The 24,567-nt window shown below is 45.6% G+C and overlaps 1 protein-coding gene across 1 annotated transcript in view; it reads left to right on the top strand.

Annotated features, from left to right (window-relative positions):
* The first annotated feature begins 2,014 nt into the window (after positions 1-2,014).
* Positions 2,015-24,567, top strand: part of foxn2b (forkhead box N2b) — a 30,416-nt gene continuing 7,863 nt past the window's right edge. Inside the window, 4 exon segments of the mRNA XM_060940204.1 lie at positions 2,015-2,549; positions 15,528-16,097; positions 16,100-16,119; positions 24,230-24,354. Coding sequence (XP_060796187.1) covers positions 2,540-2,549; positions 15,528-16,097; positions 16,100-16,119; positions 24,230-24,354 — 725 coding nt within the window. The 5' untranslated portion in view covers positions 2,015-2,539.

Below are 24,567 nucleotides of genomic sequence, written 5' to 3'. Positions count from 1 at the left end.
TTGAACCCAGAACCCTCTTGCTCTGAGGCGACCCCACTAACCACTAACCCTCCTCCAAGCTGGAAGAAGGACATCCATTATCTGTAGCGGCTTATCCTGTTCTACCGTACAGGGTTGTAGGCAAGCTGGAGCCTATCTCAGCTGACTGTGGACGAGAGGCGGGGTACACCCTGGACAAGTCGCCAGGTTATCGCAGGGCTGTCACATAGAGACAACCATTCACACTCACATGAGGGAAACCCGCACAGACACGGAAAGAACACGCAAACTCCGCCGGGTTCGAACCCAGGACCTTCTTGCTATGAGGCGACAGTGCAAACCACTACACCACCGTGCCACCCGGAGGAAGGATATCCATCCATCCATTATCTGTAGCCGCTTATCCTGTTCTACAGGGTCGCAGGCAAGCTGGAGCCTATCCCAGCTGACTGTGGACGAGAGGCGGGGTACGCCCTGGACAAGTCACCAGGTTATCGCAGGGCTGTCACATAGAGACAACCAACCATTCACACGCACATTCAAATTTAGAGCCACCAATTAACTTAACCTGCATGTCTTTGGACTGTAACGGAAACCGGAGCACTCGGAGGAAACCCACACAGACACGGAGAGAACATGCAAACTCCACACAGAAAGGCCCTCGCCAGCCGCCGGGCTCGACCCAGGACACTCTTGCTGTGAGGCGACAGTGTTAACCACTACACTACACCACCGTGCCACCAGGAGGAAGGACATCCATCCATCCATTATCTGTAGCCGCTTATCCTGTTCTACAGGGTCGCAGGCAAGCTGGAGCCTATCCCAGCTGACTGTGGACGAGAGGCGGGGTACGCCCTGGACAAGTCGCCAGGTTATTGCAGGGCTGTCACATAGAGACAACCAACCATTCACACGCGCATTCAAATTTAGAGCCACCAATTAAGTTAACCTGCATGTCTTTGGACTGTAACGGAAACCGGAGCACTCGGAGGAAACCCACACAGACACGGAGAGAACATGCAAACTCCACACAGAAAGGCCCTCGCCAGCCGCCGGGCTCGACCCAGGACACTCTTGCTGTGAGGCGACAGTGCTAACCACTACACTACACCACCGTGCCACCAGGAGGAAGGACATCCATCCATCCATCCATTATCTGTAGCTGCTTATCCTGTTCTACAGGGTCGCAGGCAAGCTGGAGCCTATCCCAGCCGACTATGGATGAGATACGGGGTACACCCCGGACAAGTCGCCAGGTCATCGCATGGCTGACACATACACACAAACAACCATTCACACTCACACGAGGGAAACCGGAGCACCCGGAGGAAACCCACACCGACACGGAAAGAACACGCAAACTCTGCCGGGCTCGAACCTAGGACCTTCTTGCTGTGAGGCGACAGTGCTAACCACTACACCATCATGAGGAAGGACATCCATCCATCCATTATCTGTAGCCGCTTATCCTGTTCTACAGGGTCGCAGGCAAGCTGGAGCCTATCCCAGCCGACTATGGATGAGATACGGGGTACACCCTGGACAAGTCGCCAGGTCATCGCATGGCTGACACATACACACAAACAACCATTCACACTCACACGAGGGAAACCGGAGCACCCGGAGGAAACCCGCAAACTCCGCCGGGCTCGAACCCAGGACCTTGTTGCCCTGAGGCGACAGTGCCGCCCAGAAGAACGCCAAGACAACTCAAAACTACTGGGTACTGAACCCATGTTATACATTTCTGACATGGTGGCATGGGTTCATGTTTTCAAAGTGATATTGAATGATCATCCCTGTTGTCTGTATTATTATGATTATTATTATTATTATTATTATTTTCAGCCTTATAATCAGACACCACACTTCTTACTTCCGTGAATTCGATCTTGTAAACAACACTGAAACGGTTCTTACTTCCTTCAAGCGCGCGACATTCCTTTTTTTTTTTTTTAAGATCCGCCTCCAGGACTTCCCCCGCCGAGTGACGTCACGAGTATCTGACCTCGTTTTTCTCAACGTTCCCTCAGAGATTTTGAATATTTTAAAGCAACCGATTTCACACACAGGGGAGGAAGTAAGGGCAGATCGAGCGTTTTTTAATCACATCTGTTAATATAGAGTGTGTACATCGATAGATAGATAGATAGATAGATAGATAGATAGATAGATAGATAGATAGATAGATAGATAGATAAGTGATGGTATGGTGGTGTTCGTGAACAGTGAAGAAACACAACTGAGAGTCAACACGTGGTGTAAATATAGGAATGAGCTGCGAACAGCGCAATTGCTTAGGTTTGCTTAAAAAAAAACAACGAAAAAAAAAAAGGCTACAGTGCGCTGCGGCAGTTGTCAGGGGATATCGGAGAGCTGCACTCTGATTGGCTGGAGGGGCCGTGTTGCCATGGCGACGGTCGGGGGGGTACGGTAGCGTTGCTGTGCGGCGTGATCTGTGTGCGCGCGGATGGAGGAAGCAGCTGCTGATCTTTTGACACAGTAGCTCCAGCAGAGAAACACACCGAGGCTGAGGAGTCCGAAACCCAACCACCTTAGCATGCACGAATGTAAGTCCGAGTCTTTTTCACCTCATTCCTGATTTAAAACAGGGCGGAAATGGATCACATTTGATCTAAGCAGGGTTGTAGAATGACATTGTAACGTGTCATGTAAAATTCCAGGGCAATAAAAACACCTCAGGCTGCTGTGTGTGTCACACTGTCTCTAATTTAATTTAATTTAATTTAATTTACTTCACGTCGGGTGTTTTATAGAGACTGGATATTTACTCGACGTCATTTCTCTCTCTCTTCTCTATGTGTGTGTGTATATATTTATATTTATATTTATATATATTTATTCAGTCTTGTTTTGTTTGCCCATGAGCGAAGAAAACAGTCTGACGAATCGTTTCGGACCATGTGATCCAGCTAGCTAACTTAAGTTAAATCAGAAGAAGGAATTTCATTTCATTTCATTTCATTTCTGCTCTCCTGTCCTTTCAGCCTAAACACGGTGCGTTCAAGTGCTCCGTTTAAACCGTGTTCGACACCGTTTAACAGCGTGATTATCCCAACAAAGAATGTTTATCATCCTTTCAGAGCTATAATTAGCCCCCAGTGTACATAGTTTCAGAGAAACGAAGAGCGTTTGGAGTCCGAACAGGCGCGTTAGCTTCTTCTAGCTTAGCTTAGCCTAGCCTAGCCTAGCTGAGCTGATTTGGTCGAATGCCGACGAGGCTGGTTTATTTCACATTGAATAACTTGTTTAAGCAACACTCTGGAACGTTTCGGGGTGTTGAACGAACACTTTATGAGGGCAGTGGTTCTTTAAAATAACTTTTATACTACCGAAAACTAGGAGAATAAAAGTTTTCAGGACGAATTTGTGTATTGAAAGGTTATTATTGAGTGTGATAGTATTAAAGAGTGTGTGATTATATTAAGGAGGACAGTGTGAGGAGTTGTTGTTGTTGTTTATAATATTTCGTCCTCTGGTTAGTGTCATTTGGTGTGTGGCTGTAAATGTACGTGGCGTTTCAAACCTAAGATATGTCTGATCAAGTCCATATGAACACACTAGTGTGCTCTCGACACAACTGTCGTTCAGGCGGCATTTCCGGTACAGGCAGCATTCTGTGAGTGAGTGAGTGACACTGACACGTGGTCTGAGAGAAGAGAAGAGAAGAGAAAAGGGTGGGATCGAGGACGAGTAGCTTCTGTCACATGATCATATCATTTCGTTCTGGTTTCATGGTTGAAAGAGGATCCACTTCAACACCTCACACTGTAAACACACAACAGTCATGGCACAGAATAGTGCAGTGTTGTTTAGGTGATGTGATCATCAGTCATCAGCGATGAACAGCTCTTTTGTCAGTGCTGGGGTCCGACTTGGTGGTTGAACTGTCGAAAATGTGCACTCGAACAATATCTTTTGGAAAAAAAAAAACCCCAAAACACCACCACCAGATGAACCTCCAGTCTACAAATGTCATGGCGCGATTATACGATGACAGGGTTATACGAATACAGCTCATCTCATCTCATCTCATCTCATTATCTCTAGCCGCTTTATCCTGTTCTACAGGGTCGCAGGCAAGCTGGAGCCTATCCCAGCTGACTACGGGTGAAAGTCCGGGTACACCCTGGACAAGTCGCCAGGTCATCACAGGGCTGACACATAGACACAGACAACCATTCACACTCACATTCACACCTACGCTCAATTTAGGTGGTCTTTACATTAGACCGTATCAGCGGATCATCAGATTAACGTTTTTAAAACGATTCGCGTGCACGCAGCAACGCCAATACACGGATACGCTCGGCTCCGCAGGCATCCTGCGCTCCAAATCACTCCACCCTGAACAGCGAGTGCCCTCTGGAGGGTGCGCACTCCGGCCCTGCGCAGCTCACAGAGTGCGCTAGTGAAGCGCACGAGCAGTGATTCGGGACAAATAGCAGGAAGTGAAAGTCCGCGCCGTTTTTCAGCAGTCGCGTCACATGACCAACGTGGCATGACCAACGTCAGCGAATCAGGAAGGTGGATGTCACAGTGACGTTGTCCAATGACGACGTCAGCTAGAGCTCAGCACAGCGTATCCTCGTTTCTCAATGTTTACACAGCACCGGATCAGATACGTACTGGGTTGAATACGTGGGCCCTGGCGGATTCAAGTTGTTCCGCCTGTGGAGTCGTTTCCCGGCGTTTTAATGTGAACGGACAGTGCATCCGCGACGAAAACGAGACGGATACGGTCTAATGTAAACACCACCTTAGAGTCACCGGTTAACCTAACCTGCATGTCTTTGGACTGTCGGGGAAACCGGGAATACAGGTCATTTCGTCCAATAGTTAAGACATTTCGTCCCAAGCCTTTTTCATATGCGCTATTTTCAGGTGTTTGTTCGAAAAAAAAAAGGAGGAATTCTGTATGGAATTTGACGCGTTTTTGCAGCGTGTAGTTTAACCACTTGCCAAATGCGAGTTGTGAAATCTAGCGTTGAGTAAATATCGCCCTTTCTCGGCAAGTGTGGTCAAAACGATGGATTCTTACCTAGTATTTACGGTATGTAAAATCCAAGAAATATTCGACAAAACTCCTTCCTCATGCATGTTAGGGGCTGGCATTGCAAAATTCTTTTATTTATAAAAGAAATACCAATAAATGGGACGAAATGTCTCAACTATTGGACGAAGTGTCCTGATCCCGATGATCCATTTCTCTCGTTGTCTGTTTGACGTAAAACTTCTTCTCATCCAACCAAAGTGACTTTGTGTCAAATAAGACCAAGTGAATGAAAGTAGGCGTCGGTGTTACAGGCAGGTATTTTATTTATTTATTTATTTATTTATTTAACCAGAGGAACCCCTGCTAAAATCGAATGCAGTTTTAATTTGCTTGACCGTGCCAAGTTGTATTGACGTTTGGCCGTCTATCACGGCTCATGAGTTGGAAGATATTCAGCAGCCTCTGTTCGAGGGGTTATATTTTGTAATTCAGGTCATGTTAGCTCTCGCTTTCAGAGTGGGATTTGTCCACTGTGTTTTCTCAAGGCCTGACTGCCACGCTGGATTACTGAATGGTGTGATGGTTGTCTCTTTAGTGTTGCTCTCTGGAGGGCTCTTGTAGGGCACAGCAAATGATCCCTTGCTTATTGCCACTCTCCTGACACAAGCCTGGGAAATTAATTAGCCTCATTATGACTCGCACAAAGATGGATATGTTCTGGCTTTTCTTTGCATGGAAGTGTTCTTTCAGAGAGTAAGAAAATGCAGACGGTTGTTTTAGTCGCTCCCGGTCGTTTCTGGAAGACTGGCTTAAATGTGTTCTTTGAGTATTGTTACGCTGGTTGTGCTCTCGAGCAAATATAGCCGTTTGGTAATGGTGTGAAATAACTTAATCTTTGACTGTCAAAACCTAAAATGAGTCTCTTTTTAAGTCCTCGGCATGGTATCTAACCAGGTGGACCAGATTTCCAAATGGTCCCACTGAACAAGCGGGCTCGACTTGTGTCCCTGCTTTCAACCAACGTCCGTGCCTTTGTTTGGTGTTCCCCTCCTCCTCCTCCTCCTCCTCCTCCTCCCATCTTCTTGTGATGGCCCATCTGCACATATTTCTCATGTGCAGTTCGCCTCTTTTTGTTCACTGTGCCCTCAGCGATGGGCCGAGAGATGCAGTCTGGCGTCCCCGGGAGGCCAGGACGCTTGGGTTGCTATGGTTGCGCCATGACACTGGGGCGTGGTAATCAAATGGAGGCACTGCTCTGGATTTCATTTGCAAATGCGACCCACGGCCAGAGCGCGCACTCCCAGCCCCCACTCCTATCCTGCCTCGAGCCAGCCTTGAGTCTTCCATCTTCAGCCATGCTCGCTTTCTCTGCCATCCCTCTCTTTCCTTCTGAAAGATTTAGATTTTGCCTCTGAACCCAGGGCCTCTCTGCCTATTGATGGCCATGCTAATGTCGAGCGCTGCCTTGATGCGAAGAGCCGCAGCCCCCCGTGTCACCCTGCGCACAATGGCCTCCTTTGTGTGGGTCACTCCTGCCTGAATGAACTGGGTGTGTTTAATTGAGATGGCAGGGTGAGAGGGTGACACGGGACGAGGAGCAGGCGGTGTGCTGAGGCGACAGAATGCACAAGGACCATGTGGACTGTGTGTGTACACACACGACTCAAAACGTCCAGCGAAATAGTTTGTTCAGTGTCTAATTGATAAGTGGATGATTGTTGCTCGCCAACAATACGGGCTTTGGACGGCAGCACAACTGCAGCCACGTGTGTGTGTGTGTGTTTAGGTTTAATTTATTTTATATAATACCTTTTGTTTATCACATTAATGTTGTGATTTATGGTATAAGTTACAGATTGTCTGTCTATATATTTCTATATTCAGCGGTAGATATGGTGGTGTAGTGGTTAGCGCTGTCGCCTCACAGCAAGAAGGTCCGGGTTTGAGTCCCGGGGCCGGCGAGGGCCTTTCTGTGCGGAGTTTGCATGTTCTCCCCGTGTCCGCGTGGGTTTCCTCCGGGTGCTCCGGTTTCCCCCACAATCCAAAGACATGCAGGTTAGGTTAACTGGTGACTCTAAATTGGCCGTAGGTGTGAATGTGAGTGTGAATGGTTGTCTGTGTCTATGTGTCAGCCCTGTGATGACCTGGCGACTTGTCCAGGGTGTACCCCGCCTTTCGCCCGTAGTCAGCTGGGATAGGCTCCAGCTTGCCTGCGACCCTGTAGAACAGGATAAAGCGGCTACAGATGATGAGATGAGATGAGATGAACGGTAGATATCGAAACGTCAAAATCATCAGCCTTCATGGATTTGTGAATGAAGACAAAATCTTAGCATTAAAGTGCTACTCCCCCTCCGCCTTCCGTCAGTAAATGTTAAAACCTAATCTCTGAGCCGCATAACGCACTCTTGTTTCAGGTTTTGAATTCACCTTTTTAAAAAAAACAAAACAAAACCCGCTCAGAATAGAAACCTGAGCCACATTGATGCAATGACTATGAGGTTTAGTATTACAGCTTTACAGATTCCATAACACTTTATGTCTGAGTCTGGGATGCGTAGGCTTTGAAACATGACCACATGGTGCTCAAAATGGGACGCTAAACAAATTAGCGACTTCATGCTACACGAGGCAGTGAGTTTCTAACACCGGTAAGGAGTTTCAGGGTCAGAAATGGTTTAACGTAACAGGAGAAAGACGTCTGAAACTTCATGAGTCGTTTTCTCAAGGTTAGAGACTTTTTTTTTTTTTAAGTAAAAACATGACTCCGGGATGTATTTATTTTTATTTATTTATTTTTATTCTTTTCTTAGGTGATGAAGTCTTCATATCAGTGGCAGTTTTTAGTCTCCAGCTGCTGTGTAATGAGGCTTAGGTGACCGTCCTGCTGAGTCAGATCAAGTCTTCCAGAAACTCCAGGAGCTGCTGACTCACGCCTGATGTGACTGCCATAAGAACATCATAAGCGCAAAGACAGAAAGCCTCGTCTGTGAGAATTTCTGCGCGTGATGTATTAGTCGAAGAGGGCCGATTTCCGTATGCCAGGCCGCGCCGTGCACATTTCACGTACGTCTCGGATAAATTCACTCTGGTTTTAAATTCCGAATGGCAATTTTTTACAGCCGAACTGAAATCGCGTGCGTGAAGAGGTGTTTAGGGTCAACGTTACACTCAAAAGTGACTTGCCGACGTGTTCTAAAGGCCAATTTATGCTGACAACCCAGTCCTCGCAGATGGCGTCGCAGACAGCGTCTGCGTAGCCCCCCCACCTTCGCCAACGCTCTGCGCGCACCTCCCAAAAATTGTGACCACCGCAGAAGCCTCGCAGACAGCGTCGCAGACAAGAGGGCTCTGATTGGTCCACTCTACATCCGCTGTACACGCACTTCCGCTTCCCTACTTTCCCGGTTTGGTTTGTTTTCACGACCGACATTTTTAAAAACACGAGCGAAGATGGAGCAGCACGAAGAGCGGTTGATCGAGGAAGTGAGGAAGTACGTACATCTATACGACTCCAGTTCTAGTCATTATAAGTAACCGGAGGATAAACACTCCACTAACCACACCCACCAGCTACTCCTAGCGATTTCGCGCCCCCTTGCGTTGTGGCGGTGAATAACATCGCGCACGCCTATTACTCCCCGCTCAACGATAAATTACAACTGTCTGCGAAAAGCTATCTGCGAAAGCCTTGTCGCAAGAGCATGCAGAGGCCTTCAGTGACTGCTAATAGTTTAACGGCTTGGTATATGGCGCTTGGTGTCCTGCGTAAATCAGCTTTGGAAATGTTAATTAGATTTCCGTACTCGCTGTCCACTTAAGTTGTTCGTAAATCTGTGGCTCTGCACGTATACATACATGCTGTGTTCACACTTATACCGGTACAATAGTGGTATAACTGTATCGATACAAAGTATACCTGTACAGTTTAGTGCATCTGTCCACACTCGCGAGAAATGTTTGCGGTTTTCTTTCATGGTAGTTGAAATGCGCGTGCGCGAAATGTTTCCGTGGTTACCGAGTAACTTCCTTCCGAGAATATGGCGGATGAAACAGCGTGTGTGTGCTTTTTGTTGTCAATGTACAGTCTGTATTTCTGGTGCTCATTTATTCAGTCGAATCGTATAAAACGCGCGAGGCAGTTGAGAAAGAAACAAAGAAAACGAATCTCCGTTCTTCACTATTTTATTCAGCGAAGACATCGATTGAGGTGTGTGACTTTGCGCATTATATTTGTATCGATACAGAACCGCTTCATCTGTCCACACTTCAGCGAAGCGCTACGGTACCGATACTGTACCGGTACAAAACCCATACATTTGTGGGTTTCGTACCGATAAGGCCTCTGCATGCTCTTGCGACAAGGCTTTCGCAGATAGCTTTTCGCAGACAGTTGTAATTTATCGTTGAGCGGGGAGTAATAGGCGTGCGCGATGTTATTCACCGCCACAACGCAAGGGGGCGCGAAGTTGCTAGGAGTAGTTGGTGGGTGTGGTTAGTGGAGTGTTTATCCTCCGGTTACTTATAATGACTAGAACTGGAGTCGTATAGATGTACGTACTTCCTCAATCAACCGCTCTTCATGCTGCTCCATCTTCGCTCGTGTTTTTAAAAATGCCGGTCGTGAAAACAAACCAAACCGGGAAAGTAGGGAAGCGGAAGTGTGTGTACAGCGGATGTAGAGTGGACCAATCAGAGCCCTCTTGTCTGCGGCGCTGTCTGCGAAGCTTCTGCGGTGGTCACAATTTTTGGGAGGTGCGCGCAGAGCGTCTGCGAAGGTGGGGGGGCTACGCAGACGCTGTCTGCGACGCTATCTGCGAGGACTGGGTTGTCAGCATAAATTGGCCAGTTATACCACTACAGTACCGGTATAGTTGCTAGTGTGGACAGGTGTTGCGGTACGAAAGTAGTTTCGTATCGGTACAAAATCCCTAGTGTGGACAGGGTATTAGATCTCATCTCATTATCTCTAGCCGCTTTATCCTGTTCTACAGGGTCGCAGGCAAGCTGGAGCCTATCCCAGCTGACTACGGGTGAAAGGCGGGGTACACCCTGGACAAGTCGCCAGGTCATCACAGGGCTGACACATAGACACAGACAACCATTCACACTCACATTCACACCTACGGTCAATTTAGAGTCACCAGTTAACCTAACCTGCATGTCTTTGGACTGTGGGGGAAACCGGAGCACCCGGAGGAAACCCACGCGGACACGGGGAGAACATGCAAACTCCGCACAGAAAGGCCCTCACCGGCCACGGGGCTCGAACCCGGACCTTCTTGCTGTGAGGCGACAGTGCTAACCACTACACCACCGTGCCGCCGGGTATTAGATTATTATTATTATTATTATTATTATTATTAGGCTTTCCTCGTCACTTTGCTTTTGCGACCCTAAAAAAGCGCTCGCTTTCCCATCCGTGAATAACTTTCATAGCGCTGAGGCAGTTCGGCGGTGACCGAATCCCTTAAACGCTGATGGAAATGAGGCCGCCAGAGCTGGAAGACGATGAGGGAAATGGGGGTTATTTTTAGAAAATTCATCTCTGTTAAAAGGTATGTTGCTTTCTCTTTGGGGAAGTGATACCTCTGGTATACAAGGAGGACTCGACTTTCATTTTTGTTTGACAGGAAGAGAACAAGTGACTCTCTTTCTTTCACAGCGTTTCTTATTTATAGTCACGAGAGAAACGGCAGAGCATTACTAATTGAGAAAACAGCTTAGCGATTGTGTTTGTTGGAAAATTCCATGCCCGTACATTGGCTATTCAAATGAAGGTGTGTGTGTGTTTTGCAGCTGCTCCACCCACAGACATTGTCTGCGTTTGTGTTTGAAGTGGCTGAGAGCCGTTGAACGGCGTCATTAGCATTGTTTCTTTTTGAGGATGATGAGCTCGTCGATGTGCTGATGAGCTCGCCCGAGCAGGTTGGCTTTGTCTTGCTAATGGAGGTTAATAAGAGCGTGTGTGATGCAGAGCAGAGCGCAGGGCCAGCAGACCAACTGACACGAGCTGTTCCGGACACGCTCTGGATAAACTGCTCATGCGGGCCTTTTGTAGAGAAGAACGACATTTTGAAGTGTCCACTTCCCCCCCGCTACCCGAGCAGAGATTCTGAGCAGCTCGCTCTCAGGTTTCAGTAAACAGTTTTCCCATATTCTTCTGAAACTGAGCCGATGATTTTGTCAACAAGAAGAGTTCCTCAGCCAAACAGGAAGAGGTTTTTGTCTATCGTGTGAGGGACAAAAATGTCACGAAAGAGGAACAAGTTGCCCTCTCCCCAAACCACTTTCCTGAAAGAGAGCGCGAGAGAGGCATGGAAATAGGTAGGAGAGAGTGTGATTCAGAGCAGCACTTTAGGTGATTATTTATTTATTGACGAGCTGTATGGTTTCCATGGCAGTGCCTCATTTGAGTGGTAGTAGCAAGAGAGCGAAGCAGTCACTCTCCCCCCCCAGACTGCCAGCCAGATCCCATTCGCTCGAGCTGATTATTTATTCATCAGTGTATTCGGCGTGATTTCCGTAGCCGTCCATCAGTGGAACCCATTTAGCCTGCATCTAGGCACCGCTCCGATTGGTCGCCAGGACTCTCGGGGCTTCCTGTTCCTCCGGGCTGTCTGTCTCTTACGTCCCTTTGTCCTTCTCTGTCACTTCTGTTCACACGCAGCATTACTGAGCTCCGCATCCAGGAGCAGCGGCTCGCACCGCACCGCACCGCAGCGCAGCACGTTTCTTCGGTGGTTCCAGGGCGATTTTGAAACCGACGGCGACGATCAGGGTCCTTTCAGACATTTGAGTAGAGTCCTAAGAGGCCCTTGTGCTGAGGACCCTTTCAAGAGCCTTTCAATTCACTTATGAAAGGAGTGGGAAAGGGAGAAGCAAGGGAACGTGGAGGATCAGATGGATGACTGACGGTCTACAGTAGCGACGTCTGTATGACGAAGGCTGACGATTCGTTAATAATTCAAATAAAAACAATATATACACGAAACTGGGTGAGGTGTAAATTTTGTATTTTTAAAAAAATAAATAATCATCAGCAGGTCAACAATCAAATCCGATTATATTCACAATCTGAATTCTTGCACGTGTGCTGATCAACACGGCGGCTTCCTGACCGGCCCTGCGAGAAAACGAAGGTCATGATCTCGGATTTTTTTTTTTTTTTACCGTCTGAAAGTGAAAGCTTGCACGATGATGGACTTGACTAACATTGCAAAGTAGAACACACATCGTTATTGCTGAGAACGACAAGTGCTGTCTGAAACGGTGTACTATTCCCTATACGGTACCGGTCAAAAGTTTATGCACCCCTACTCATTCTTAGGGTTTTCCGTAGTTTGACTGCTTTCTACATTGTACAACAATACCGAAGACGTCAGAACTATGAAATAACACGTATGGCGAATAAAAAAACAAAATGTTCCATATTTTCGATTCTTCAAAGTAGCCAGCGGTTTACATTTGCTGTGTTCACATATATACCGGTACGATAGTGGTATAACTGTATCGATACAAAGTATACCGGTACAGTTTAGTGCATCTGTCCACACTAGCGAGAAATGTTTGCGGTTTTCTTTCACGGTAGTTGAAATGCGCGTGCGCGAAATGTTTCCGTGGTTACCGAGTAACTTCCTTCCGAGAATATGGCGGATGAAACAACGTGTGTGTGCTTTCTGTTGTCAATGTACAGTCTGTATTTCTGGTGGTCATTTATTCAGTCGAATCGTATAAAACGCGTGAGGCAGTTGAGAAAGAAACAAAGAAAACGAATCGCCGTTCTTCACTATTTTATTCAGCGAAGACATCGATTGAGGTGTGTGATTTTGCGCATGCGCATTATATTTGTATCGATACAGAGCCGCTTCATCTGTCCACACTACAGCGAAGCGCTACAGTACTGATACTGTACCGGTACGAAACCCATACATTTGTGGGTTTCATACCGATACAGTACCGTTATAGTTGCTAGTGTGGACAGGTGTTGTGGTACGAAAGTAGTATCGTATCGGTACAAAATCCCTAGTGTGGACAGGGTATCTGATGACGCTTTGCACACTATTGGCATTTTCTTAACCAGCTTCATGAGGTCGTCACCTGGAATGCTTTTCAATTAACAGGTGCCTCGTCAAAAGTTAATTAGTGCAATTTCTTGCCTTATTAATGCGTTTGACCGCGAGTTGGTCTAGTGGTTAGCGTGTCGTTCTACTCGCCGTCGGGTCGTACCAAAGACCATCATAAAAATGGTACCTGCTGCCATCTGACAAGGCACGCTGCAGTACAGATGCGAGTAGGGAGTCAAACTTTCGCGGTTACCAGAGGACCAGCCCCCCACTGTAACCCTAGCTATGTAATAGGCGAGAGGCCGAGGGCTACGGAGATCAGTGCCGCCTGATTGCATGGCAGGGGAAGGACTGTAGACTTTTAATGCGTTTGAGATCAAATAGTAAATAATAAATATACAGTAAATAGTCCTATTATACACCACAACTGTAGTAATCCATATTATGTCAAGAGCTGCTCAACTAACTAAAGAGAAACGACATCCATCATTACTTTAAGACATGACGTCTTTTTTTTAAAAAATAAATAAAAACCGGCGGCACGGTGGTGTAGTGGTTAGCGCTGTCGCCTCACAGCAAGAAGGTCCTGGGTTCGAGCCCCGGGGCCGGCGAGGACCTTTCTGTGCGGAGTTTGCATGTTCTCCCCGTGTCCGCGTGGGTTTCCTCCGGGTGCTCCGGTTTCCCCCACAGTCCAAAGACATGCAGGTTAGGTTAACTGGTGACTCTAAATTGACCGTAGGTGTGAATGTGAGTGTGAATGGTTGTCTGTGTCTATGTGTCAGCCCTGTGATGACCTGGCGACTTGTCCAGGGTGTACCCCGCCTTTCGCCCGTAGTCAGCTGGGATAGGCTCCAGCTTGCCTGCGACCCTGTAGAACAGGATAAAGCGGCTAGAGATAATGAGAATGAGATGAGATAAATAAAAACCATTGAATTCAAAGCCGTGCGCAAACTTTTGACTGGTACAGTATGGTACTATGTACAGTAGATGACTTGTGCATGACTTGTACTGTGTTCACAACTTGCGATGACTCAGATGAAACACTAACGTTGTGCATGACGAATCACTATGTGGTTCCTCACATCGTTGGCCAGCCTCTGCAAGAACATTCACCATTTTTATCATCGTTCATCTTCAGTCACTATTTCATGCTGTCGCGGGAGATCTTTGTGAATACACTTTGTATGAGATGCCAGATCATCTCAAGACTCCGTGCATACGCGTTTACACCGACGGACAGTTTAGCATCATGAGTCCATCTACCGGCTTGTTTCTGGGGGGTAGGAAGGAACCGGTAACCTTACACAGACACGCAGAGAACATGTGAGAACACCACACGGTTAGTAACCGGATTTGTGATGCAGCAGTGCAAAATACTGCAAGCTTTTATTAAAAGTTTGGCTTGTCTCTAATTCCAGATACGATCGGCCATCTGATCTGTGGTGGTTATAGTTGTGTCTGGATTATGAAGCTATAGTAGGCTATGTGGAAGGAGAAGAATAGAGAATGTTAGGTACAATTAAAGTGCATATCCTGGACCAATTTCGTGTTTTTTTTATTTTTTTTATATGAAAGTATGTCCCTTTACACACTCATCCAGAAGGGTAATTTTCCACAAGGCCATCTGTCTACAGCAAAAAAAATAAAATAAAACGCGTCTGGAAAAATCCCAAGGGAGTCTGGAGCCAGATTCGTGACGTTACCTGCGGAAGCGCCAGCAGGCTGCGCGAGCTTTGCACGGTTTCAGTGCACAGCCTGTGTAGACCAAGCGCTCCCGTTTCTCTCTCATTGTCCGGTCTTTTGGAAAACGATGAGTACTAATCCCATCAAGATTGGTGTTGCTACACCATCCTACGATACATCTGTTAACCATTTTAATAATTACGCGATAACGTTGAAGAAATTTGCAGAAACCACCAGGTCGTTTTCTCATAAACAAACCAGCGCTGACGTAGGATTCAGAGGGAGGCGTCCCGCACGCGACGTCACGAAAATCAATGTTTGCCGGGAAATCCAAACGCCAAGTTTTTTTCCGAGGCGGACCAATTCGCATCAAATGGCTTGATTTCAACTGAATTTTTCTGGTATTGCGCAAGGTAAAAAAAATTGCGCAAAATGCGACAGATATTTGACCGAAGTTTAATATAAAATAGGAGAATTACATTGATCTTGCTCCTGAATTTACCCGTGATATGCGCTTTAAGGTTCTAGTGTTCTGTTATGACACGATCGTGACAAAATAAGTGGATTATTTAGAGAACTGTTAATAGCTGCAATGCATGTAAGCATGGTGTGATTTATTCATCAAATCTACACGAAAACAGGGATTGTAGATTATTCAACGAAGCATACAATTATATAGAAACCATAACAGACCTGTTATCGGGCTTTAGGTCCTTCAGTCTGTAAAAGTGAATCTTAATAACAAACGTCCCTTTCTGTCTTCTTTTCTCTTCTCTCCGTAGACCCTCCGAGTTTGATGGGTCCGATAATCGGGATGTCTCCAGATAAGAAAGCCGAATCTCCAGGATCTCAGGGTATGTGCGGAGCAGGAACTCTCCCAGAAGCAGAAAGTGCTTCCAGCCCTCTCGCCACTAGTCTGGACAGGATCGGTCCATCCGGGGCCGTGAGCAGGTCTGGGCTTGAGTCCGAGGACGACGAGTTGACCAATCTGAACTGGCTCCACGAGAACCTACTGCAGAACTTCACCCTGGGAGATGCGCAGTCTTGCAACGGGCCTTTGCTCGACATCGAGGGCAGTATGGGCTCGCCACGTGGACACAGTCTGTCCTCGTCCTCCTCTTCTTCGGTCTCATCTGGGAGTCCAGGCAGTGAACGGGATCCCCTCAAATCCAAACCTCCTTTTTCCTTCTCCCTTCTGATCTACATGGCTATTGAACAGTCTCCCAGTAAATCTCTTCCTGTAAAGGACATCTACGGCTGGATCCTGGAACACTTCCCGTACTTCTCCAGCGCTCCCACTGGCTGGAAGAACTCGGTGCGGCACAACCTGTCTCTGAACAAGTGTTTCCGCAAGGTGAGCGCGGCTTGGGGAAGGTAAGACCATCTAAACGCTGCTGTTTCAGAGACGGGTAGAGATTTAGCTGCGACAGGTTTTTCGATCAAACAACTGTGTGTGTGTGTGTGTGTGTGTATATGTGTGTGTGTGTGTGTGTGTGTGTGTATATATATATATATATATATATATATTAAGTACTGTGCAAAAAGTCTGAGGCACATGTAAAGAAATGCTGTAGACCAAAGTTAAAAAAATACTATAAACAGTAAGCAGTAAGGGGCGGCATGGTGGTGTAGTGGTTAGCGCTGTCGCCTCACAGCAAGAAGGTCCGGGTTCGAGCCCCGGGGCCGGCGAGGGCCTTTCTGTGTGGAATTTGCATGTTCTTTCCGTGTCCACGTGGGTTTCCTCCGGGTGCTCCGGTTTCCCCCACAGTCCAAAGACATGGCAGGTTAGGTTAACTGGTGACTCTAAATTGACCGTAGGTGTGAATGTGAGTGTGAATGGTTGTCTGATACCCCTTTTCCACCAAATCAGTTCCAGGGCTGGTTCGGGGCCAGTGCTGGTGCTGGTTCACAACTCGTTCAATTTGCGAGCCAGCTGAGAACCAGTTTGCTTTTCCATAGCTCGTGGTGCTAACAGAAGCCACATCATTACGTCGCTGTATATGTCAGTTACGTCGCTACGTTTGCATAAACCTTGGCGCGAATATCGAAGTTAAAAACAACATGGAAGAAGCAGCAGCAGCAACAACAACAATAATAATAATGGATGACTTTGCGTTTGTACAGCTGCGGCTTCTCGTTGCTTAAAAATGGCGATCTTTCGCGGTCTTGTTATTGTTGTTGGTCTTAACAACTCCGCCCCCCCCCCCCCCCCCCCCCCCCCCCCCGCTGACGTAAGCGGTTCTTTCCTCTGGCCCAGCAGAGAGTTGGTGCTAGCCTGGAACCGGTTTTTCTGGCCCCAGAGCCAGTTCTTTGTCAGTGGAAACAGAAAACCCGGTTCCAAACTAAGCCCTGGCCCCGAACCAGCCCTGGAACTGCTTTGGTGGAAAAGGGGCATGTGTCTATGTGTCAGCCCTGTGATGACCTGGCGACTTGTCCAGGGTGTACCCCGCCTTTCGCCCGTAGTCAGCTGGGATAGGCTCCAGCTTGCCTGCGACCCTGTAGAACAGGATAAAGCGGCTAGAGATAATGAGATGAGATGAGTAAGCAGTAAGCCATAATAAATGAAATAAAGTCAATATTTGGTGCAGGACAATCCTTTGCTATAAAAAAAAAAAAAGGTAGTCTCAGGTACAGCGAGTGCAGTTTTATAAGGAAATGAGCTGTAGGTTTTACTGAGCATCTTCCAGAACCAGCCCCAGTTCTTCTGGACACTTTGACTGTCACACTCGCTTCTTCATTTTGCACCAAAACCCAGCAGCCTTCATTCTGTTTTCTTTTTTAATCTGAAAAGTGCTCTCTTATGGAATATGCTGCTCAGGTACGAAAATTTTTTTTTTTTTCCTGTGACATTTAATTTTGCGCTGGAAAACGCCAACTCGATAATGTAGAAGTCATAAAATAGAAATTTATAACAAAGTTTGTGTGTGGGGGGGAAATAGGGTGCCAAAGACTTTTGCACCGTCGTGCGTGTGTTGTAATACAAGTTATTCTATAAAATCGAGCCGTACATGAGCTGATAGCCGACGAAGCACGTAGCAGTGAGTCGGCTATAAGCCGTGAACGACGAGATTGAGTGGAATAACTGTTTTATTATATGTACACTACCGTTCAAAAGTTTGGGGTCACTTTTTGAATTTTCCTTATTTTTGAAAGAAAAGCACTGTTCTTTTCAATGAAGATCACTTTAAAGTGCCATTCCACCATTGGATGTATTCTTTGGCATAAAATACAAGATATTTTGACAACATATATAAATGGTATCACTAGATAGAGAAATCTTTTAGCTTCAAAATGATATATCAAACATAATTTTTTGACAACGACAAGTATATTAATTTTGCGACCAAAGTCACCTACCCTTTTAATTTCCGCGCGTGATGTCATCGGCAGGTTCCCCTTCTTGTGTACCACGTGACGTGTGACGTGGCACATATTATCAGCAATGGCGGATAGAACGCGATAAAAATAATACCAATAAATCTAGCTAACTGAAAGATTAACTCAAAATTTTTCGCAATTTTTTTGGCCCCCATATACGAGGAGAAATGACTCTCTCACTTTGGGGGTTTCCTGGTCTAAAAATAGACCGACACGTGGTACACAAGAAGGGGAACCTGCCGATGACATCACGTTTCACTACCGCGCGGAAATTAAAAGGGTAGGTGACTTTGGTCGCAAAATGAATATACTTGTCGTTGTCAAAAAATTATGTTTGATATATCATTTTGAAGCTAAACGATTTCTCTGTCTAGTCATGTTGTCATAAAATATATTGTATTTGCTTTTACAAAATTATTGTATTGCTAATGGAGGATTAGAAAACCCTTGTACAATCATGTTAGCACAGCTGAAAACAGTTTAGCTCTTTAGAGAAGCTATAAAACTGACCTTCCTTTGAGCAGATTGAGGTGGGGTTTACATTAGACCGTATCAGCGGATCATCAGATTAACATTTTTAAAATGATTAGCGTGCACACAGCAACACCAATACACGATTCACGTGCACATAGCAACGCCAATACACGATTCGCGTGCACACAGCAACGCCAATACACGGATACGCTCGGCTCCGCAGGCATCCTGTGCTCCAAATCACTCCGCCCTGAACAGCGAGTGCCCTCTGGAGGGTGCGCACTCCGGCCCTGCGCAGCTCACAGAGCGCGCGAGTGAAGCGCACAAGCAGTGATTCGGGACTGAGCCGCTGTGTGTGTGATCTCAGTGCATGTCGGGCATGCGCGTCACTTACCACTTGCAAGTGGAAGGATGGCAAGCCTAAAGACAATCATAACTACACAATGGGCAGTATTTGCATCAGTATTTGCAGTATTTTCATACTTTTATACTCTTTAATGAAAGGTGATACAAGGCGGAAGTCCGCGCCGTTTTTCAGCAGTCGCGTCACATGACCAACGCCAGCGAATCAGGAAGGTGGATGTCACAGTGACGTTGTCCAATGAGACGCCAGCTAGAGCTCAGCACAGCGTATCCGCGTATTCTCAATGTTTACACAGCACCGGACCAGACATGATCTGGATTGAATATGTGGACGCTGGCGGATTCCCGTTTCCCGGCGTTTCCAGGTGTTTTAATGTAAACGGACAGTGCATCCGCGAAGAAAACGAGACAGATACGGTCTAATGTAAACTTGGCCTGAGTTTCTGGAGCATCACGTTTGTGGGGTCGATTAAATGCTCAAAATGGCCAGAAAAATGTCTTGACTATATTTTCTATTCATTTTACAACTTATGGTGGTAAATAAAAGGGTGACTTTTCATGGAAAACACAAAATTGTCTGGGTGACCCCAAACTTTTGAACGGTAGTGTACATTCACTGGATTTTGCGAAATGGAGCTTTTTTTTTTTGTATGTGTGTGCAAATTCGATAAATGAAAACTTTATACAAAATGTCCGACAAAATAATTTCTGCTTAGAATGTAAATAAACCGGTGAAATGACAGGAGCAATTTGTGAAAAATGCTCCAGTAATAATTCTTGGGGGGGGAAAAAAAACAAAAAAATGTTCTTACCATTAAATACTTTTATTGCTTTTTGTATTTTTTGGGGTTTTGTTTTCAAGTAGTTTTTATTTCATCCTCGGTTGGTTCAGCAACACGCTCCGCCATTTTGTTTTTCTCTACTCACAGTATATGAGCTGATATCCTAGTAGTAGAGTAGCTAATCAGAGCGCACGATTGCTCATATCCAGTGAATGTGGATAGAATACATAATAGTCTTGAGTATCAGGATTATAAAGGTCGTACTGAAGACGTGTCAACACAGATTTAAGTCTGGTCACTCAAACCACATCAGGAAGTGAGAGGAACAGTATATTTTTAACAGGCGTTGGAAAAAAATACTCGTCTCACCTGAGCCACAGTGGGTTAACCACATTCACTGTCGATACAGTACATAATACGTCAGCAGCTCAGACCGTAGTTCCAACTGCGATGGTTATATTAACGTACACATTATAGTTTCTTTCTTAATAACCGCCGCGTGGACTTGTTTGACGGACGTTTCGCATAACCGGATTAAAAAAAAAAATGTGTCTAATGATTATGTCGAACTTTTCTATGAAGAGATGTTTATTTGACGTTTTTGGAAGGAGTCTCCAGTGTCTGTGCTTTGTGACAGTACAGGTAAAGCTGTAACTTAAAGTGCCATTCCACCATTGGATGTATTCTTTGGCATAAAATACAATATATTTGATGACAACATGACTAGACAGGGGCGGCATGGTGGTGTAGTGGTTAGCGCTGTCGCCTCACAGCAAGAAGGTCCTGGGTTCGAGCCCCGGGGCCGGCGAGGGCCTTTCTGTGTGGAGTTTGCATGTTCTCCCCGTGTCCGCGTGGGTTTCCTCCGGGTGCTCCGGTTTCCCCCACAGTCCAAAGACATGCAGGTTAGGTTAACTGGTGACTCTAAATTGAGCGTAGGTGTGAATGTGAGTGTGAATGGTTGTCTGTGTCTATGTGTCAGCCCTGTGGTGACCTGGCGACTTGTCCAGGGTGTACCCCGCCTTTCGCCCGTAGTCAGCTGGGATAGGCTCCAGCTTGCCTGCGACCCTGTAGAACAGGATAAAGCGGCTACAGATAATGAGATGAGATGACTAGACAGAGAAATCTTTTAGCTTCAAAATGATATATCAAACATAATTTTTTGACAACGACAAGTATATTCATTTTGCGACCAAAGTCACCTACCCTTTTAATTTCCGCGCGGTAGTGAAACGTGATGTCATCGGCAGGTTCCCCTTCTTGTGTACCACGTGTCGGTCTATTTTTAGACCAGGAAACCCCCAAAGTGAGAGAGTCATTTCTCCTCGTATATGGGGGCCAAAAAAATTGCGAAAAATTTTGAGTTAATCTTTCAGTTAGCTAGATTTATTGGTATTAGCTAGATTTATTGGTATTATTTTATCGCGTTCTATCCGCCATTGCTGATAATATGTGCCACGTCACACGTCACGTGGTACACAAGAAAGGGAACCTGCCTATGACATCACGTGCGGAAATTAAAAGGGTAGGTGACTTTGGTCGCAAAATTAATATACTTGTCGTTGTCAAAAAATTATGTTTGATATATCATTTTGAAGCTAAAAGATTTCTCTATCTAGTGATACCATTTATATATGTTGTCAAAATATATTGTATTTTATGCCAAAGAATACATCCAATGGTGGAATGGCACTTTAATGCTGAATCAAAACAGAAACTTTAACAAGTTTGTGGTTTCTTGGTAACATGACAAACTGCTTTTTTTTTTTTTTTGCCTTATGTATTTCAAGTGCGATGAACAAAACATGTTCCAACTTATACCCTGTCCACACTAGGGATTTTGTACCGATATGAAACTACTTTTGTAGCGCAACACCTGTCCACACTAGCAACTATACCGGTACTGTATCGGTACGAAACCCACAAATGTATGGATTTCGTATTGGTACTGTAGCGCTTCGCTGTAGTGTGGACAGATGAAGCAGTTCTGTATCGATACAAATATAATGCGCAAAGTCACACACCTCAATCGATGTCTTTGCTGAATAAAATAGTGAAGAACGGCGATTCGTTTTCTTTGTTTCTTTCTCAACTGCCTCGCGCGTTTTATATGATTCGACTGAATAAATGAGCACCAGAAATACAGACTGTACACTGACAACAAAAAGCACACACACGTTGTTTCATCCGCCATATTCTCGGAAGGAAGTTACTCGGTAACCACGGAAACATTTCGCGCACGCCAGGGGCGTAGGCAGAAATTTGTAATACTGTGGACTTCTATGAAATAGAGTGGACCCCATTGTAAGCGGGGGGTCTGGGGGTCCTCCCCCAGAAAAAAATTGTATTTCTTAGATGCAATTTCCTGCATTCTAACCAATTTTAGGGTGAATATATTAGCAAATCCCATCTGATTCACAGCCCTCTGATTAATGGCAAGATTAAGAATTGTGTCAAGTTTCAGCTCAGAGCAGGTCAGATCTTTTGTTTTGAAATACAGGACGATTCCGTATTGTAAGGGACAGTTGACAACCCTACCCTTTCACCCCCCTATTTTGCTTACTTTAAAAAAAAACAAAAACAAAAAAAAACCCTACATTATAGACAACGGGTCTTTATTCGCTATTGTTTTGTAAGCAAGAACAAATATATTTTTCACAAAAAGAACAACAGAATTTTTAAAACATGGCCATTTGAAGTCTAAATTTAATGCAGTAGAATAAATGAATAAAATAGTAATAATGAATAGTTAGTTACCCAATTTATAATACAACCAGCGATGACTTCCGTTTTTTGGCATAGCAACGGATGTTTGCTTCTTGCCGCTTATCAAAAACGCGGGCATTAGCCAATCAAAATGATTATAGAGAAAAAAAAACACTGACAAAAATATAATTTCTGTAAATAGTTGTAACATTATACTTAATTCAAAGTGTTTTGTTTCGTGTTACATTATTGTTATCCTGCTGTTCATTGAATTTCACGTTAAAAACACCTCCTCTATGGTGGGCGAGCCAGCTGTCGATCAAGTTGGACACCTCCGATAGGGTGGGCCAGCCGTCAATCATAGTGGCACCGGCCCACTGTTGCCCTTATGTGCCTACGCCACTGGCGCACGCACATTTCAACTACCGTGAAAGAAAACCGCAAACATTTCTCGCTAGTGTGGACAGATGCACTAAACTGTGCCGGTATACTTTGTATCGATACAGTTATACCACTTTCGTACCGGTATAAGTGTGAACACAGCAATACATGATGACAGGAACTAGCTTGTTTCGCAAATGTTCCACAACGTGACTATAAACAGATAAAAAGGATATGATTCAGTAATTAATACAAATTGGTCACTGTTGGCATTTTACCGTGGTATAGGAACAATCATACACTTTGTTGTTGCGCTGTTATGGAAAATATTCAACTTCAGGTAGGAACAGGAACTCGACTTGGTGTCAGACCTCATCACACAGTCGTTTGTTATTTTCCTGTTCCAGAACGCCTCGTGTGCGTCCTTGAAATGCACACGGTCCATGACTTCCATGCCATGTTAAACTTTGCCAGTTGAACGTTAGAAAAATAACGTGACCGTTTAATTTGAAATGTTTTTTTTTTTTTTGCAAAGAACAGCGAAGGCACAGGAAGTTAGCCGTCACGCTTATTTTCATATTTTACCTGATGCGGCAAATACACTTCAAACGGACTACCCGGACACGTGTGTCTACAAGCGTACATGCGTTTGGACAAGCTGTATATGTAAACAGGGTCTAGGTGACTTGTGAAAGTCACTGATCATCAGATTTATAACAAGGCTTAAAGAGAAGAGGGTGTTTTTTTTTTTTTTTAATGAATTAAAAAATGTTCGAGAGCAGGCTACGTGTTTCTTCCGATGGCGCAGGTTTACAGTCGAGCTTCCATTTCTTTTGAGCGCGACCTGCAGAAAGCGAGATGGCTTGATGATGTGATGTGTTACGTTAATGTGTGTGTGTCTGAGTGAATCTGTGGGTTTCACGTGGCGCAGCCTGGTGTCTGTTGCCATGGCGATGTTTCCTCTTTCCTGTTTATGAGCCCGGCTGATGATTTGAGTCAAGGTCATATTAACCCTGCAGGGCCACACCTCAGACAAAGAGGTGATGAGTCCAGTTTTATGTACACAAGCCAGCACAGACACGCACGCATGCATATGTAGACAAACAAGCAAACATGCGCACACAAACAACACGGTATAGTTGTGAGCTGCTTCACCATGTTGCCTGAGGAAGCTTCTGGGGCTTTTGCAGAAATGGGCTATTATGTATGACTGAGTGCAACACAGACAATAGGTTTAGCCCTGTATTGCATAATGTGGTGCTGTGTGTGTGTGTGTGTGTGTGTGTGTGTGTGTGGTTATGAGTAAGCACATAAAGGAGTGTATTTGTAGTGCTTCCTGAAAACAGCTTGCTATAGTCATGCTCATTTCTTGGCATTCTGCTCCTTCCCTCTCTTTAATTCAGGCCAATGGGAAAGGCTCTCTGTGGTGTGTTCACCCTGAGTTCCGGCCCACGCTGATGCAAGCCCTGAAGAAACAGCACTTCCCAAGCGCCCAGGCTTTCTGCACGCCACCTGCCTCTCCTCCCAGGTGACCGTCTTCAGCAGTACGCTTTAAAATCAGGGCTTAGTAGGCATCGGTTTGAGCCGTTCATTTATCCAGTCGTCCGTTTGTGATGAACCAAACCAGCGGCCCGAATTTCCACCATATTTTCCTTGGATTTATTATCGACCTACAAAAATATATCCTTTCTTAATAGTTGTAATACTAGATTTCGAAACGAACAAACCCTGATGGTCCTGT

The sequence above is a fragment of the Neoarius graeffei genome, chromosome 14 (genome assembly GCF_027579695.1).
Source record: "Neoarius graeffei isolate fNeoGra1 chromosome 14, fNeoGra1.pri, whole genome shotgun sequence".
Taxonomy (NCBI): Eukaryota; Metazoa; Chordata; class Actinopteri; order Siluriformes; family Ariidae; genus Neoarius; species Neoarius graeffei.
Note: the sequence above shows the minus strand (reverse complement) of the source record. Positions and strands in the feature narration are given on the sequence as shown.